Raw genomic sequence first — 18,104 nt, forward strand, 5'->3', positions numbered from 1 at the left:
GTTTTTATACGTTCAAAATGTACCTTGAAGGGAGATTTGTCAAGCATTTAATACTCTTATCAACATGGGAGTGGACAAATATGCTGCTTTATGCAAATGTATGTATATATTTATTATTGGAAATCAATTACCAACACAAAACAATGACAACTTTTGTCCAGAAACCCTCACAGGTACTGCATTTAGCATAAAAAATATGCTCAAATCATATCATGGCAAACTGCAGCCCAACAGGCAACAACAGCTGTCAGTGTGTCAGTGTGCTGACTTGACTATGACTTGCCCCCAAACTGCATGTGATTATCATAAAGTGGGCATGTCTGTAAAGGGGAGACTCGTGGGTGCCAATAGAACCCATTTTCATTCACATATCTTGAGGTCAGAGGTCAAGGGACCCCTTTGAAAATGGCCATGAAAGTTTTTCCTCGCAAAAAAGAAGCGTAAGTTTGGAGCGTTATTTAACCTCCTACGCGTCAAACTATCATGACATGGTTGGAACCGATGAATTCCGTATGCCTACTAGCCTCTGTAGCTGTAAAACTGAGGCAACTACAACCTGAAAATTGCTAGTCGCGTTAAAGAAATCAGTAGCATTCAAACGACTTTGTGTTAACGCGTTATTATGGCATTAACTTTGACAGCCTGCAAGTTTCAACATTTCCTTTCCCTGCTCATGTGAGCATACGCCCCTATTTAATGTCAGACCAGACTGTATTAACATAATGAGAGGACACAGAAGCAGTAGAAATACATCAGAAGAGGTGACTGTCAAATCACCTATAAGACGGTCTGCTCCTCCTCACAGACCACTACACTTTCCCAGAGTCCTGTATTCATCATCTCAGGCAGAGAAGGAAGGAAAAAATCTTTAATTGTAACCAGAGCTGCTCAATGAAGTATGTAAAGAGGCTTCAGTCAGCCTTTTTTAAAGCTTCAAATTCATTTTACATTGTCCCAGTAAATTCAGGGAAGATGGATGATGTCCCCTTTAAATCTCATGCAGCTCAAAGTAGGACAATAAGGAGGAGGATATGGAGGGAAATTAAGAGAAATACTTGGCAAAATCTCTTTAACAGAGAACCGGCAGCCAGTTCCTATTAGTTTTTTTTTATTTTGTTGGATATTTTGATCAGACAGGGACAGGTGTGTGACGGTGCCTGATGACAGTGGTCTGAACCACTGAGTAAGTGTATGTAGTTTGGGTTATTTGCAGGTCTAAAGAGATTTAAGGTTAAAATTTGGCGACATATAACTGTTGTTTCAACAACATCTGTATGACTGCATGTCAATGTGCTGCTGGGATCTGCTTCACTTTGAAATAAAGTAATTTAATGCCCTTGAAACAAGAATTTACATGTAACCCAGACATCTCAAAACCTGTTCCCATATGCTTAACAAAACAAGCAAAGAGAAAAGTCATATGTCATGTTTTCTTTTTATTACAAGGCACATAAACAATCCTAACATTATCAAAATCAAATGTTTAATTCTATCCTGCTCCCACATGTGGGCTATATCTGCTGGATGTTGCACCGCTGCGATGGCTGACGTTATTGGAGGCTGTAAGTCTGCTTCCTGTCTCCGAGGTCAAAGGTGACCAACAGCGAGCGAGGGTCCTTCTTGTTTTTACGCACGGTGATCTTTCCCTTGAGCTCCTCCCCTGAAGAAGAGAGAGAAACACTGATATGAGTACACGGTTAGTTTCATGTTGGAGAGAGGACACCTCTCCACTCGAGAGTCCCTCCTCCTCCTCCTCCTCCTCCTCCTCCTCTTTGTTTGAAGGTGTGAGGATGAAAAATGGAAAGCAGCTGCTGCGGGGTTGAGTTGGAGTTTTGGCACACGGTCAGCCGTCCCTGCCGTGTGTCTAAATGTTCGCTGAATTAGAAGCAGGATTTCGGTTCGGCTCGAAAGAAACTTCAGACAAGAACTTGTTAAAGTCAAAGGTTATCTAAAGTTCATTCTCACACCAAGGTTTCTCAAGACACTTGACAATAAAACATTCACCGTATGTTCAAATAGAAATACTACGGAGCCCCCCTAGGAGAACATTTTTATTAAGTCTTTCTCCCAAGTTAGTAACTGGAGGGAATGAGTTACTTCATAGAGCTCTTCTTCTTCCAATCATTCCTGACAGTCCACGCATTGCTGATGTACAGATCCCCCCTAGATGATGTACCTCGGTAAAGTTGGAAAGATATTGACAGATTCAAACTTCCCGGATCAATAACTGATAACCGAAACGTTGCTAAAACACAAACGAGGGCTTTTTCTAACCATAGTAAGGTAGACAACGAGCTACAACCTCATTTTAATCACAACGAGCTGTCCTCCAAGCTGGACACATAACGTTGGTCTCTATGCGCAGCCGGCTGTGAGACAGGTTGTCAGGGACAATCTACAAAGTGCACAACAGTCTATTTTCAGCTGCGGATGAATACATATTTGGTGCTCTAGTGAATATTTGTGGCAACAGGATGAGGTACGTGAGATTGCAACACGTTCTCATCCCAACTTGTCACATACTGACGCTTTGTCAGACCCCTCAGTGTCACTTTTCACTTGTATGCAAACACCTGCTTGATGTTGCGAATTAAACAAAAACACTTGCTTAGGTTTAGGTAACATTCCACTTAGTTAGGTTTAGGGAAAAAAACATCATGGTTGGGGTTCAAATGACTACGTGGATGAAAGCCCTGTGTTTGTTGGACCCATCCATCTCCCGTCCCACCTGCCCGGTGTGTCTCTTTCGCTCTTTAAACTACGTCATCACAGCACTTTCCATCAGCGTTTACTATAGCCGCGGACAGGTTTAAATTGTAGTTAATGGAAAGGCTGGTGTGTCGCATACCGGCGCTAAAGGGTGCCTTGTGCGGCGGTATCAAACGCTGAGGGCCGTGACAAAGCGTTGGTATTTGATGCCCTGGGAATGAGAACGGGCTGGGGACTGAATCAAAATAAACTAGTGTGTGTTCATGTGAATGAACATGTCACCCAGTGCAACAGTGTGGCTCACTGACGTTGCTATAATTATAAATTCAATCAAATTAAGTTTTTTTTTTTCTCTTCTTGGTAACCAGTTCCATTTGTTTTGGGATGGCACATTATGTTACGCATAAGTTACTCATGTTTGCTCCCGTGCCCTATTGTTTGAGAACAAGTGGCTGGATTTACTTTTTGTTGACCTGAGAGAAAGTTCCAAGTAAATAAAACTGTTTTTCATTTGATTTCCACCTGATAACCCTCCTCGGTATATCACGACCATAACGTCTACTACGCCTTTATATCGGACTCTTAAAGTAAAAACCATCAAAAGGCAGACAACATCGATCAGTGTGTTCGTAATAAAAGAAAATGAATAACTGCTCATAAACGCCCTGCGGCGGTGCAGTGCTGCTGAGCTCAGGCCTCTGCAGTACGAGGCAGACACACGCTGGCGCTTATAGAAATGATGATGTGTGTGTAAAGGCAATGTGGTTTAATGTATGTTAATAAGCAAGACTGTGTGCGCGAGCGTATGTGCAGACGCGCCGAAAATCTCCAGATGGCGGCGAGGAGGAAAGTGCATTTACAGTAGGACGCACGAGCGACCGGGAGGCCGGGGGAAGACGCTGATGATTATGACGCGTAATCACTCTGATTAACTTCACGTTTGACTGCTGGAGGTAAATTAATGTTTATCCACACGGCAAACAAGCATCCTCTCACCCCCCCGCCCTCCTCTAACGCTCTTCATCGCTGGAGGTTAGAGGAGGACGAGGAGAGAGAAAGTGCTGACTGTGGTGCTTTTTTTTCCTCCGTTCGAGGCGTTCGCCATCACTGCTGTCACGTCTCACTCGTTACCATGCCAACGCCGCTGTCGCTGAGTCTTTGCTGCTGGCGCCGCTCTCTGGGTCTGTCAGTCCACTGCAGAGAGGACAGACGGACGCCGCGTTCACGCCGTTGGGTGCTTTAGCAGAAAGCAGGATGTGACAAATGAACAAGAGCTAAACTCAACTCTACAGGAACATCAGTACATCTGGGATTTAAAGAGAATGTTACAAAGTGCTGCACAGCATTTAAAGCAAACAAGTAACCTACCCACAAACATGCAAACAACAACAACAAACACTCTCCGATCCTACCGGGATCTCAAGAATGGCAGAAAATATTAAGGAGGACGGGGATACCAGCTTGTTCCAAAGCTTCAGCATGACCCCCTTTAGTCCTCTATCTGGACAGTGGAGCTGTTAAGAGCAGGGCTTCTCAAACTTTATGGCCCCAAGGACCCCCCTCATAATCGTAACACCGATTAAGCGTAATGCTTACAACTATTTGTACTCCTAGATGCCATTGGAGCTATTTGTATTGTGAAACTTTTCAACCTAAATACTTAACTTTCTACTTACTTAGAGATCAAAATAAATAAATCTTGATTCAAATCATGTTAATATCACTTACAGTATATACTACGACAGCATTCATACCTTTTATATAATTGATCTTAAAAGCTTTCAGAAGATGAACAGTAGCAAGACTGGCCAAAAAAGCTATTTGTCTTAAAGATAAGATAAGATATTCCTTTATTAGTCCCACAGGGGGGACATTTGCAGTGTACAGCAGGGCCAGTGTGTAGTATTTCAGGGGATCTATTAGCAGAAATGGAATATAATATTCATAACTATGTTTTCTTTAGTGTATAATCACCTGAAACTAAGAATCGTTGTGTTTTCGTTAGCTTAGAATGAGTCCTTCATTTCTACATAGGGAGCGGGTCCTCTTCACGGAGTCCGCCATGTTGCACCACCATGTTTCTACAGTAGCCTAGAACGAACAAACCAAACACTGACTCTAGAGAGACTTTTGCGTATTTATGCTACCTGAAGGCCACCGTAGTTCACACTTGTGAAACTGCTGTAACGTGAGCCGCAGAGTGCAAAACCGTGGTAATGCCAGCCGCCGTCTAACGTGTTATTATGTTAAAGGTCCCATATAATGCTCATTTTCAGGTTCATACTTGTATTTTGTGTTTCTATTATAACATGTTTACATGTTGTAATGTTAAAAAAAAAAATATTTTCCTCATACTGTCTGCCTGAATATACCTGTATTTACCGTCTGTCTGAAACGCTCCGTTTTAGTGCATTTCAATGGAATTTCGTTGCTATGCAACAGTTTGGGTCCATGTTTACTTCCTGTCAAATGATGTTATTTACATACACTGCAACAGGAAATAAACTGGGACACATTTTGAATATTTACGTTTAAAACCATGTAATGTTCTAAATATGGTATATTTGTGACATCACAAATTGACAGAAATCCAACCGGCTTGTTTCAAACACACAATTTCTGAATACTGGCTGTGTGTATTTCTCCATATATTGAGCGTTTTGATAGTTTAACAGTATTTATAAAGCACTTAAACCTGCTTTATAATATAAAAGACATGAAAATCTCACTTTTTACAATATGGGACCTTTAAGTCCTCATCAAACAGAACGGTCAGATTTCTGTCTTTCCTTGTATAACTATCCTAACACTGTCTGAGCCTGGACCAGCAGCTTACTAATGTACCCAACAGATACTAATGTTGCAAGGCTGGTAAAAGATGTAGCCAGTAAGAAGAATGTAAAAGACGCTGTCTGTCCTCCATTCCATCATCAACTTAATGAACCGGGTCAGCGGTTGCCGCTATTGATGCGAGACGACCCCACTGCAACAGAAAAGGTCACTGACACATGCCTGCTTTGTGTTTCCTGTGTGGCTAAACACCGGTGATCTCTGGATAAAAGCTGATGTCAAAGATACCCCAAAAAAACAAACTATCTTTGCTTTTATTTATTTGATAGGAAATGACACAATGAGCCTTAATTTCACACTAGCTATAATGTGGTGACAGCGACAGAGCCCCTGGTGCTCATGGGAGGCAGCGGACGGCTGCAGTCAAACTCAAGTTGGCAAAAGGCTGATAAAGGTTAAAGGAATAATTGCCTGACCTTTTGAAAAAAAAAGAGGTGTGGGACCGAAGACCCTCAAAACTTTGCAGAAAAACTGTCCGACTAATCCCTCATGCAAGCGTTGAAACATACAAACAGAACCACCGACCGAATGTCTGTTCGGTTGCGGTGCGACGACAGCAGCTCTGCTGTAATCATTCAGACTGAACTCCCCACGGAAGAGGCTTCAGTAAACTGGCCACTCAGATGCTGGGAGAAAGAGTTAACCATGTGTGGAAATGAGTCGGGGAATGGAGCCGGGTTTTCACCACCATGTCGTACATCAACATGCCAGTGTCATTAAGCACAAACGGGGCCCAGAGAAACGGCCCAACGCAGCCTTTCTCCATGAAATTACACTGGAAATACACGACTCGCGTTAGTGATTCATTTAAACTGTTGTCATCTACATTTTAACCATTTAACTCACACTCCTACAGCGTCTGCAGTGATACACGGTGAGGGCAAGAGGAGACTGAGCTGAAGTACTTCGATACTAAGGCTCTCCTTTTAAAGATTTTACTGATATCCATAGAAAAATACCATGATGCTTTTCAACGGAGCGGATTGGTTCAAATCATAGACTGTATATAAAGATGGACGACGTGACGGCTCCCCAAAAGTGAAGCCAAAACATCTAGATTGCCCCCCCTGGTGGCTGGCTGCAGTATAGGTCATAAAGCCCGCCCCCTCCATGTTAGCGGATGGGCCAAACTAAAAGTACACCTCAAATAAATTTGTCCCAAAGATGGTTTCTGTGAAAATCTGGAGATGGCAGCTCCCGTATCCGGGATATTTTGGCTTCACTTCTGTACAGTGGGAGGAAGTGGGGACACGTCGTCCATCTTTATATACGGTCTATGGTTTAAACTGAGTTTTGCCCATAGACTGTATATAAGAAGTGGACTTGGTCACCCATTGACCTCACCCATTGGTTTGTGGACCATGGTTTTGAAGCCTCGAGTTCGGCATTTTTTTGGGCGTCGCCATCTTGTTTTTTTGCAACCAGAAGTTACACGAGAGGGTGGAGCTAAGCACAACCAAATTTGTTCTCATTTTTAGATGACTGAGATATAACAATTAACCTCGATGAACTGAAAACATGCTGTGAAAAGGGTTACATTTCTAAGACAAAAACACGGACAACCCCCAGACCGGGCAACGCCGTGGTAGCGACCTGTCAATCACAAGGTAGCCCCGCCCTAAAGCATCCCCTGCTTTATGGTCTATTTGACTCTAAATGGGACCATAATTTACTAAATGAACATCATGCTGTATTGAAGAAGACTTGAAACTAGCGATTGAGACCATAATCTCATGTTTACAATGTTTACTGAGGTAATAAATCAAGAGAGAAGTAGACTCATTTTCTCATAGACTCACAGACTTCTTTTTGCAACCAGAGGAGTCGCCCCCTGCTGGCCATTAGAAAGAATGCAAGTTTAAAGCACTTCTGCATTGACTTCACTTTTCAGAACCAGTGGATCCCACCTGGTTTTACCTGAACTTCATGTCCTATGAAAGGGGAAATGAATTAGTTCATTTCATGTGAAGCTAATTTACTATGGGTTAGCACTGGGGCTGACAAAGTGAAGGCGATAATAACGCGTTAACGCAAAATCGTGCAATTAATTTGCGATTAATCGTGATTAATCATGGACAATCATGCGATTAATCGCAATTAAATATTTGAATCAGCCCTAGTTAGCACTACTCGGCCTACCTCTAAGTCCAGCGGTAAGAGTGTAAGACACAGAGCTGCATTAGTTTGATGGTGCATTTAATAAATCCTTCCGTTGTCTCTCTGAGTGTAAGGAGAGATTTTTGCTGTCAATTAGCAATATGAAAGAGCTGATAATGTTGACTTCAGACACAAAGTTCAACCACAGTGCTCTTGGGGATCTGTCATGGAAACACCAGAAGCATTTGGGTGAGACACAGGGATGCACTGACTTCAGCTCCCCTCCCTGACACTGCAGTGATGCATCTCTCTGACATCCTCCCTCTTGCTCCAGTCTACCTTCATCTAATGCGTTTTCACTTCTCAGGCCTTTTCCTGTTCAGTGCAGAGCTAAGGAGCAGAGCTGATGGGCGGTATATATCCCACGCACCAGTGTGCAGACACAAAACCAGCGTGCTGGATTACAGCCCCGAAGAACCTTGAAGGTCGGCTCGGCCGCTGCTGTCCGACAGCTCAAGGACCTTCGGAGTTCAAACGAGGGGACGGGGTGAGCGAGTAAGTGAGCCTGGACAGGTGAGGGCGGGGAGGGGGTAAAGAGGGAATTTAGAGGAGCTACAGCACCACTCGGGACAGGAGGGGTGACTCATGAAAGTGGGTGGGAACAAAAACAACCCGAGCGTCCAATGAAAGTCCTGATAAGAACAAACGCCCATGGCGCAGGTAACCAGGCCACCGCCTCACCTCCAGGACTTTCTTGCAAAAAAAAAATAAAAATTGTGACCTCCTTTTTCTGGTTACATTAAGGAGGTAACGCTGTGGAAAAAAAGGACCCTCCTCTTCAATACTCGAGCAACACAAACACACCGGAGCATGACAAATGATTCGCTGTTTAATTTATTACGCTGCCAGCCGGGAGGATTTGCGGGGATGTTTTGTTCCAGCCTGCTGCGTGCCTTCTCTCCTCTTCTGCCCGGCACCTCCCACAGAAGCGCAGCCTCAGAGTTAATTACTGCTGCACTCGTACAAAACACATCAAATAGGATTCAGTCTCTCTCGCTGTGATAAATCACCGCAGACAGAGTCGGGTATTAAAACAAACCGCTGGATGTTTATGCTCGGCCCTCGCTGCAGCCGATCAGAGCTGAAGGAGCTTCTCAGTCAACACCAAGAGGAGAGGCCGCCCGCCCGTCTAAGAGTTATGCCATCTTCAAGGTGACTTTAGGAAGTTTTCTCTTACAGCCAGAGGGGAGTTTAGTATAGAAGTAAGCTACTACTCTTGTGTATTTTGAGTGTGTAAAGGAGCAGTGTACGTGTGTGTGTGTGTGTGTGTTGTAAAGTACACTATAGGAGTCTAGCAGGCAGCCGGGTGAATGCTGTTAAAAACTCAATTTCTGGTTTACGGCCCCTGGAGGAGGCTGGGGACCGTCAGGGTGCCGGGGTGGAGCGAGCACATCAATAACCTGCCGCTCACTCCCTCACTCACACTAACACTCACACACACACACACACACACACTACTTCCGCCTTTCATTTTGTTCTTCCTTTAAACTTTTGTTCCTCATACTTGGCTCGGTTCACGTATTAAAGCACAGACTGACGGATCTTTATAGACTCGACTGGATCGCAACTGGCTGGTTCTGAGCTCAGGCTGTGAACATGTGTGTGTGTGTCTTGGCTAATGCTGTGACATGTCACTATGCCCCCAAGTAACCCCAAGAGCCCAGATGCTCTGCTGACTGTAAAATCAGGCACACAGTTCAAAAAGAGAGAGAGAGAGAGAGAGAGAGAGAGAGAGAGAGAGAGAGAGAGATTTTTTCTGAGCGCTAGCGTCTTTTTTCAATTGTTTTGAAATGCTATGCGGCCGACTAGAGAAAAAGCGATGCACCCAGCATCTTTCTTCAGAGCACTCCAAATTTTTGTGCATCCATCTCTGAGCTCTTCTAGCAGGCGGCAATTCATTCTAATGGCCAGCAGAGGGCGACTCCTCATTTAGCGAAAAAGGAACCAATGTGAAATTTCAGCCTGGTGGTGGTTAAAGGGTTAAGTTAGAATAAAATCATAGTGATATTAATTTAGTTTATCTTAAAAAAAAACATTCCATGTTACTTTCATATTTACACAAAACTGCCCCGAAATGGGACAAAATGCACTGGACCAGGGTAATGTAACATATTATTAATGTTTTTCTTTTCTAATGTTTTCTTTAGTGTATAATCACCTGGTAATAAGAATGGTTGTGTTTTCATCACCTAAGAATGAGCCGTTTATATCTACATATGGAGCAGGTCCTCTCTTCACGGAGCCGGCCGCCATGTTTCTACAGTAGCCCAGAAAGGACAAACCACTGTGTTAACTTTTCCTGCTCGGACCTGAGTCATAACGTTACTCGCTCTGGAGTTAACCCCCGTCACTCCACTCAGCCACTGGGAAACAAGTAATGGATAATGTACAGCGAGCCGATCATTGTGGTGAAATAAACCCCGACAGGGCGATGCAAGACCCCTCCGCATCACAACAATGACCCGCTAGTTGTACATTATCCCGCTTATTACACAGCTACTTACTGAAGAAATCAATAATTTGATACAAAAACGGTCCGCCAGAGTCCGTCATCAGAGCTGTGATTGACCAATCAGATGATTGACCAATCAGAATAGAGTATTCAACAAAGCTGTGTAATAAGACACGGGAAACCTCTTGGTCTGGAGGAACTGCAGCATTTATTTCTGCACAAATTGCAACTTCCACTGTACGTTCACTTGATATTCTCAGAGCTAAACTAACTCTGTTTTCTGCTCCGCTAACGCTAGCTCACTTGTTCACTCACACCACTCACCACCCAAGTACACACACACTCTACACACTGGCTCTGCTATTTTCTAAATGACCTACGATATTCTTACAACAGCTCTAGATAGGGCCATTTGCGTTTTCACAACGGCCAATGTAGTTCTCCTACACGCCTGGCACAAGGGAGAGGCTGCAACCTCACCCCTGGATGCCGCCGGATGTTACACGCTGTACCTTTAAGAATATGTGTGTATATATACATATATAGGTGATAAATCAAAGGACAACACTAAGTGTCTAGTGTAAGGTATTGATCCACCATAAGCTGCAATGCTCCGAGTCATAGATTCTCCAAGTTTCTGAAACTCTAGTAGAAGGATGACCGCAACTCTTCTAAAACATATTCCTTCATTTGGTATTATGGTGATGGTGGTATAGAGGACTGTCTATTACGGTCCAAAATGGTGGTCCAAAATCACCCACAAGTGTCCAGCTGTGTTCCACTGCTTTGCGATTGTGACTGTGAAGGCCGTAGCATATGATTCACATCATTCTCATCAAACCATTCAGTGCCCCTTCGAGCCCTGTAGGAAGCATCTGCATTCATTACGTCTCTCTCCGCTCCGCATAAGTCAAACAGGAAACCAGAGCCCGACGTTCTGCACCAGATAATCAAATGAAATTTGTCTCCGTTTCGCTCTGCGGTTTCCCCCCACTTCTGCACTGTGTTAGCATACTGTCGTCCTCAGCTCTCAGACTCTCCGCTTGCGTTTATCTGACCCAGCGGAGCGCCGAGCCCGCGATAGCGTTTGAGCAGCGTCAGAGGTTTTGATGTTCTTATCGCCCCTGGCTGAGCGTGGCTATAAGGGCCGCCGGACATCAAGCGCCTTCCGTCCCTCCGCAGGTCATTTATTACAGTAGACTCCATCTAATATCTGGTCTGCAAGTTGGACAGCCGGCCCACAGGCTCATCCATCCCCACATCAGCGGACAGTATCTGCGATTCCCATTATGATAACGCACAGAGAGGGCTAGAGTGTACAGCAGTGATGCACACAGTCTTTCACACAACATCCATAATGACTGAACAGTGTGAGGGGACACTGAAAAGTGATCATTATACATTTTTCAGAACACCGGAATCATTAACAATAGAGATTTGTCCTGTATTAAGTTAATTAAAGCTTTAACTGATTGTACTGATCTAAACCACTTAAAGAGATCCTTTCTGGGATAAATGCTCTGGCTCACATGAAGTAGTGCATTTATGTTTCCATCTTATTTGGAATAACCAAAAGAAGAACTGAGTGGTGAGTATGAGTCACGACACTAATCTGAACAGATGAAGAAAACCTCCTGCAATCTCAATGCTCTTCAACACAGAGTGTCGCCTCTCTGAGATGAAAAGGTCTCAAAGACGAAAAAGCAGGAAAAGATGCTGATGTGAGTTTTTTATTTTGCCTCCTAGTTTTTACTTCTGTTTATTGGACTGCAACAGTAGCACAAGTTGAGAAGACCCAGTAATGTCAGTTACATAGTCGTGTCTATCTAATGTTTTAGCCACCAGAAGCTAGAGGATTTGTTGGGTTATACCTGTCAGGTTGGCAATGCCACAGCTGTCTAATTTTTCTATTAAAGTTACCACTTTCATGGCTGGTTGGTGACATTTTTCACTATAGACCAACAACAAAAGGGGATACAAGATGCCCTGTCATGTTTGCTGGATTGCATATTTGAACCTGCAGAAAGTTATTTCAGAGAACATCCGTCCAACCCTACAAAGCCCTAAACGGTCAGGCCCCATCATATCTTAAAGAGCTCATAGTACCCTGTTACCCCACTGGAGCACTGCGCTCCCAGAATGCAGCAGGGTTACTTGAGGTTCCTAGAGTCTCCAGCAGTAGAATGGGAGCCAGAGCCTTCAGCTATCAAGCTCTTCTTCTGTGGAACCAGCTCCCAGTTTCAGTCCGGGAGGCAGACACCCTCTCCACATTTAAGAGGAGGCTGAAGACTTTCCTCTTTGATAACGCTTATAGTTAGGGCTGGTCCAAGGCTGCCTCAGGCTGCCTTGGACCAGCCCCTAGTTCTGCTGCTATTCGCCTAAACTGCCAGGGGACTTCCTATGACACACTGAGGTCCTCTCTCTCTCTACGTCTGTATATATTCATGTCCCATTCATTCAAGTTACTAACTTGATTATCACCCCCGGAGTCTTTGTGCTTTCTCGTCTCGCAGGTATCCATGGATCGGGGTTACACCTGGATCGTGGTTGCGTCTGCTGCCTGCTTGACACCCACTGCTACCATCATTATTATCAGCCCTTTTATTATCACTAGTATTAGTTATATTTCTATTATTATTACAGCTATTAATTCTGATAGTTGTATTATCATTCTTTTACATCCACTGCTACTGATTTTTGTTATAAGTCCTATTTGTATTAGTTCTTACAGCTGCTTTGCTATTATTGTGGTTGCTGTGCATCTCTCCTCCTCTCCCTCTCCCACCCCCTCCCTCTGTTTCTGTCTCTGTCTCTGTCTCCATCTCAAAACCCAACCGGTCGAGGCAGATGTCCGCCCACCCAGAGCCCGGTTCTCCTCGAGGTTTCTACCCACTAAAGGGGAGTTTTTCCTGGCCACAGGGCATTACCATAACAATGCAATGCTCATGGGGGATCTCTTGTTGGGTCTCTAAACTATAGAGTGCGGTCTAGACCTGCTCTATATAAAAAGCGTCTCAAGATAACTTCTGTTGTGATTTGACGCTATATATATATATATGTATTAAAAAAAATGTAATCCATACAGCTACGCCTCCCAGTAAGCTGCACCAGTTAAAAACAGTTTAATCTGCTGATACAGCGATTGTATAAATATTTCACCGGTCAGTTACAAAGCGCTCCTCTCATAGCGTGTCTTGATTCAGAGGCCTGCAACCTGGCTATCAGATGAAGTTTTACATGCTGTCTTCGATGGCTGGGTGTGATTTGTTTTGATCCCTCGCTGTCTCTGCGGTTTGACAGATAACGGGTGTCAACCAGCCTGACTACATCTCCACCACAGACAGATTACCTGCCGCGACTTGCTATGACGCACCGCCGAGGTCCGGGAGAGGGAAAATAAAACCACAGAAGAAAAGCAAACCTGAATGGAACTTAACCACACGTGTAAACTCTTTGTGGCCTGATAGAGAATATGTACATGAGAACTGACAAAATCTACTACTGACCTGCTTGGACAGGGACAGGCCTGTCCAGTAGGAAGACGGTCTGTTTCCAGTGCGTCTTTGTGACCTGGGGACCCGTGGAGAACATCACCTGGTGTGATAATACGTGAAAAGAAAAAATAATTAAATAAGAGCATCACAATCACAACATCTCAAACCAGTGCTCCTAGAATTTGTCGGGTTGCAGCATTTTTCAAAAACAACTTCTTGAAATCGGTTTATATATGCGATTTACTATTATTAAAAGAAATTCTGGGTATGTTTTGGTGAAAATCTATAAAAAAACAAAAGAAATGAGAATTAAAGGAATAGTTCAGGTGTTTTGAAGTGGGGTTGTATTAGGTACTTATACCATAGTCAGTGTATTACCTACAGTAGATGGCGGTCGACACGCCCCCAGTTTGGAGAAGCAGACGAGAGTACCAGCATGGGGGCAAAGCGATGTACTGCTGTGGACGGGGGGCAGCAGCAAAACATCAATATTTGTTTAAGAGTACGCTATATTTAGAATATTTTCACCACTTTATCTTGCGTCAGACAGCCTTTTCTGATGGGGAATTAAAGTCGTTATATCCATCCATGCTCTCTTCGGAGCCATCAGACTCCATTGACGAAAACAGTCAATTTTACCTCGCAGAACACGGGGGTTGCTGGTCTACCGCCGCCTCGATCGGTTAGTGTGTTCGTGTTAATTAAAGTATTTTTTCAATGGAGTCTGGTTGCTTTGGCAAGAGCATAGATAACAACTTCAGTTGCCCACTGGAAACATAGACTGTATAGCTGTCTCACGGCAAGGTAAACCGGAGAAAATATTCTAAATATAACGTACACTTAAATGGAATTTTTTTTTTTCTAGGTGTCTAAAATTGCTGCTGCCCCCGTCCACAGCAGCACATTGCTTTGCTCCCGTGCTGGTACTCCTGTCTGTTTCTCCAAACTGGGGGGCCTGCCGACCGTCATCTACTGTAGATAATACACTGACTATAGATAAGTACCTCATACAACCCCACTTCAAAACACCTGAACTATTCCTTTAATTTGAGTCTATATGGGAAACAATGCTATTCACATTCATGTCGTTTAAAAGGAGTCTATCTGCGCAATAGTTAAAAAAAAGAGTAATAATATTTAAAAGTTGAGAGTAATAAACCTGGAAGGACTCAAACAGAAGTAAGATAAACTTTACTGGAGGTCCTGTAGGAGTCTTGTTCAGATTAAAATAAAGCTGCACAAACCCTTTGAACCGATCTTCTATGTCATGGTTTTATGTTACAGTCAATCCACTCTCACACTAAACCATATAGCATTATAAATAAAACCTAACTGCACTGTATTCATGAAGCAAACATGTTACAATGTTCCAGCCTTAGCTCCTAGTGGATATGGTCCTTTACTGGATCATCCATAGCATGCAGTTTGAGTCTCAGGTACAATAGGAAGTGCAATCACAAGGCGTATCTGTGCTGCTCACAGAGCTTGGCACCGGCGGTTCCAACTGGCCGGCTCTGCTGGGTAAGTGCTTATATCAGCAGTCGACTAGGACGCCCGTCGATTGCCAGCGAAAGGCCTCGGGGAGGAGGAACACGCTAAAGCGTGAACATAATTGAGTTTCCGTTAAATGGCTTGGCTGTTGGCCGCTGCTGCTTACCTTGTTGCCGCAGCCTTTGTCAAAGAAAATGTCAAAGTAGCCGACAATTGCCTGCAAATGAAATATGAGGGGCGTGTTAGAATGTGACAGTACAATAAACCCCTGGATTTGTTTGACTACACGGCGACTCTTGACATGCAGCCTAGAGTGAGGCGGGAGGCAGAACACGTCTCAGGGTTTTAATGAGCAAAATGAGCTGCTGTGTTGAGGAACAAGGCAGTAAAACCAAACTGGGAATCAAATTTACAGTTCAAATATTTACAGTTATCTTTACAGTACTTACCTTACCTTAAAGGAGACACAAGAATTTAAATGAGTTTGCTTGCCGTGCTTACCATGTCATTGTCATATGCATGTGTGTGTGAACTACGAGTCCATCCCACCAGGCTCAACCTTTCTATCTGGTTTCCTACCACAGTAGCTGTGTTTCCATTCAATTGTCAAGTAAATTTTAAGCAAACATTTTGAAATGCCACCAAAAAAAGAAATGCAAATGCGTGTTTCCATCAACTGTTTTGAAACTAATAAACTCTGCTACAGCGTAGTTTGGTCAGAAGTTGGCGCCATAGGCTACGCATGGCTGTAATCCGCCAATAAACAGAGGAGAAGAAGAAGTAGAGGATGCAAACTGGGAAACAAAACCAGTCGACTTGGCCACCCAACCATCTACGAGAGAATAATAGAGATGTCTTTGGGACTTTGTTTCAATTGGGCAAGTCTTAACTGTTCTGTCATGTCAGTCAGTCAGTCAGTCAGTCATTGGCCATGTTTCACGTTGTCTGGAAACAAAAAACGAGCATTCGCCCGTTATGGCGCCCGAGAAGACGGCGACAGCAGAAACGGCTGATCGGTCATGTGAGTTAAATGTTTGCTACGTCAGAATTTATTCGGCAAAGGCATTTCCATAACCTATTTAGCGCGTCAACTCTTTTTTCACAAAGGCAAAAACCATCTCAAGCAAGCGTAAATTCTTTATTTTTTTCTGGCAATTGAGGACGTTTTATCGAATTTTGGCGTTTCCATACAGCTTTTGTAATGCTGTACTTCAAAATAAGCATGCAAACATGTGAATGGAGCACGGCTTGAAAGGCTGTTATGTTTACAAAGGAATGTACGTAGCGCGGCACGACATAATAGGGGACTAGATGTTGTAACGGTCAATGAAAAGTCCCAAAAAGTGTTTATTATTAGAGGTGGCCTGCACCTTTGACTCTAGTCTAGAGGAAGCCTTTATGACCAAGGTCAATATACACCAACCACTCCTAAACACCATCTTAGAGCCGGTAATAGGTGCAGGCTACTTGTCTTCATATTTGGCAGCCTAGGACACACTCACAGGCTGGTCATAACCGTAGACTGTATATAAGATGTGGACGTAGTCATCGTGACGTGGTTTGGGGACTGCCGTTTTGAAGCCAGGAGTTCGAAATTTTGGCCATCGCCATCTTGGTTATTTGCAACCACAAGCGACACGAGAGGGTGGAGCCAAGTACAACGACCGAAATGTTATAATTAACTTTCATGAACTGAAAACACACCGTGAAAGGGTTAAACTCCCAGACCGGACAACGCCGTGGTAGCGACCTGTCAATCACAAGGTAGCCACGCCCTAAAGCATCCCTTGCTTTATGGTCTATTTGACTCTAAATGGGACTATAATTTACTAAATGAACTTCATGCCGTATTGAAGAAGACTTGAAACTAGTGATTGAGACCATAAACTCATGTTTACAATGTTTACTAAGGTAATAAATCAAGTGAGAAGTAGGCTCATTTTCTCGCAGACTTCTATACAATCAGACTTCTTTTTGCAACCAGAGGAGTCGCCCCCTGCTGGCTGTTGGAAAGAATGCAAGTTTAAGGCACTTCAGCATTTGTTTCACTTTTTAGACCCCGGAGTTAGAACTTGGGATGCGCAACAAGGGGGGTAAACCACTGCTGAAGACGCTGCTACTTATATCTCTGAGAACTGAGAAGGCCTACCATGTTTTCTATTGTGAAGACCTAGTGTACATCACTGGTCCACGATTTTGTGAATGTTTTCTGCGGCACCTTTAATATTTGTGTCCTTGTATCATTGTTCTCTATGCGGACAAAAATAAATTGTTAAAATGTGAGCACGGTCTGGAGAACTGTATTGGCCCCCCCGTTTACAGAGACAGTAGGTTTGGATATGAATCATGTGAGAGCTGCACTCTTCAACCCTCCTTCCTCTCAAAACCAAATCGGGTTTCTCCTTTCGGCTGAGTCAACAACAGCTCCCATGTGCTCCCTCTCACCTCATCTGGGAGACTTGTCACCGGACAAAAGAAATAAATTACGAGGCAGCCGACGACGACATGGAGGCAATTTTTTGCTGACAATAATAATACAAAACAAAAAATCCAGCTTGGTACATGAAATTAGCAAAGGTGGCTATTTTGGTGACAGTGTTACTGCAATGTAAAAAACACAGAGGAGGAAAACTAAACACTAATGTGGTTTTAGTCCAACTGAATATGTGTGGATCGGAATAATGCCCACTATGGGGGAACGGAAATTAGACAAATCTCTGCTCCACTATTGTTGATGAGAGTTTTGCAAACTAAAGGAGATGAAAGCAGCCAGTCAGAAGCTGAGAGTCTGTGACCAGAAAAGACCTATTTTCCTTCATATTGGGTTTTCAATTCATTAAATGCCTGCATGGAAATGTAGTCTTTCTTTTAAAATATACTGTGGGCTGATATGGATTTATACAGCTAGAAACACAACTGAGTGAAAGCCAATTCACACATCTAAAACAAAC

General features: G+C 43.6%; 1 protein-coding gene across 3 annotated transcripts in view; it reads right to left on the bottom strand.

Annotated features, from left to right (window-relative positions):
* Positions 1-1,416: 1,416 nt before the first annotated feature.
* prmt3 (protein arginine methyltransferase 3) overlaps positions 1,417-18,104 on the bottom strand; it is an 86,628-nt gene continuing 69,940 nt past the window's right edge. For all 3 annotated transcript variants that reach the window (XM_037752195.1, XM_037752184.1, XM_037752204.1), the window contains exons 14-16: positions 15,320-15,370; positions 13,675-13,762; positions 1,417-1,660 (exon numbers count right to left, since the gene is read on the bottom strand). In XM_037752195.1, the coding sequence (XP_037608123.1) occupies positions 1,551-1,660; positions 13,675-13,762; positions 15,320-15,370 (249 nt within the window). In that variant the 3' untranslated portion in view covers positions 1,417-1,550. The remainder of the gene's footprint in view (positions 1,661-13,674; positions 13,763-15,319; positions 15,371-18,104) is intronic.

This window comes from Sebastes umbrosus, chromosome 2 (genome assembly GCF_015220745.1).
Source record: "Sebastes umbrosus isolate fSebUmb1 chromosome 2, fSebUmb1.pri, whole genome shotgun sequence".
In the NCBI taxonomy this organism is placed as follows: domain Eukaryota; kingdom Metazoa; phylum Chordata; class Actinopteri; order Perciformes; family Sebastidae; genus Sebastes; species Sebastes umbrosus.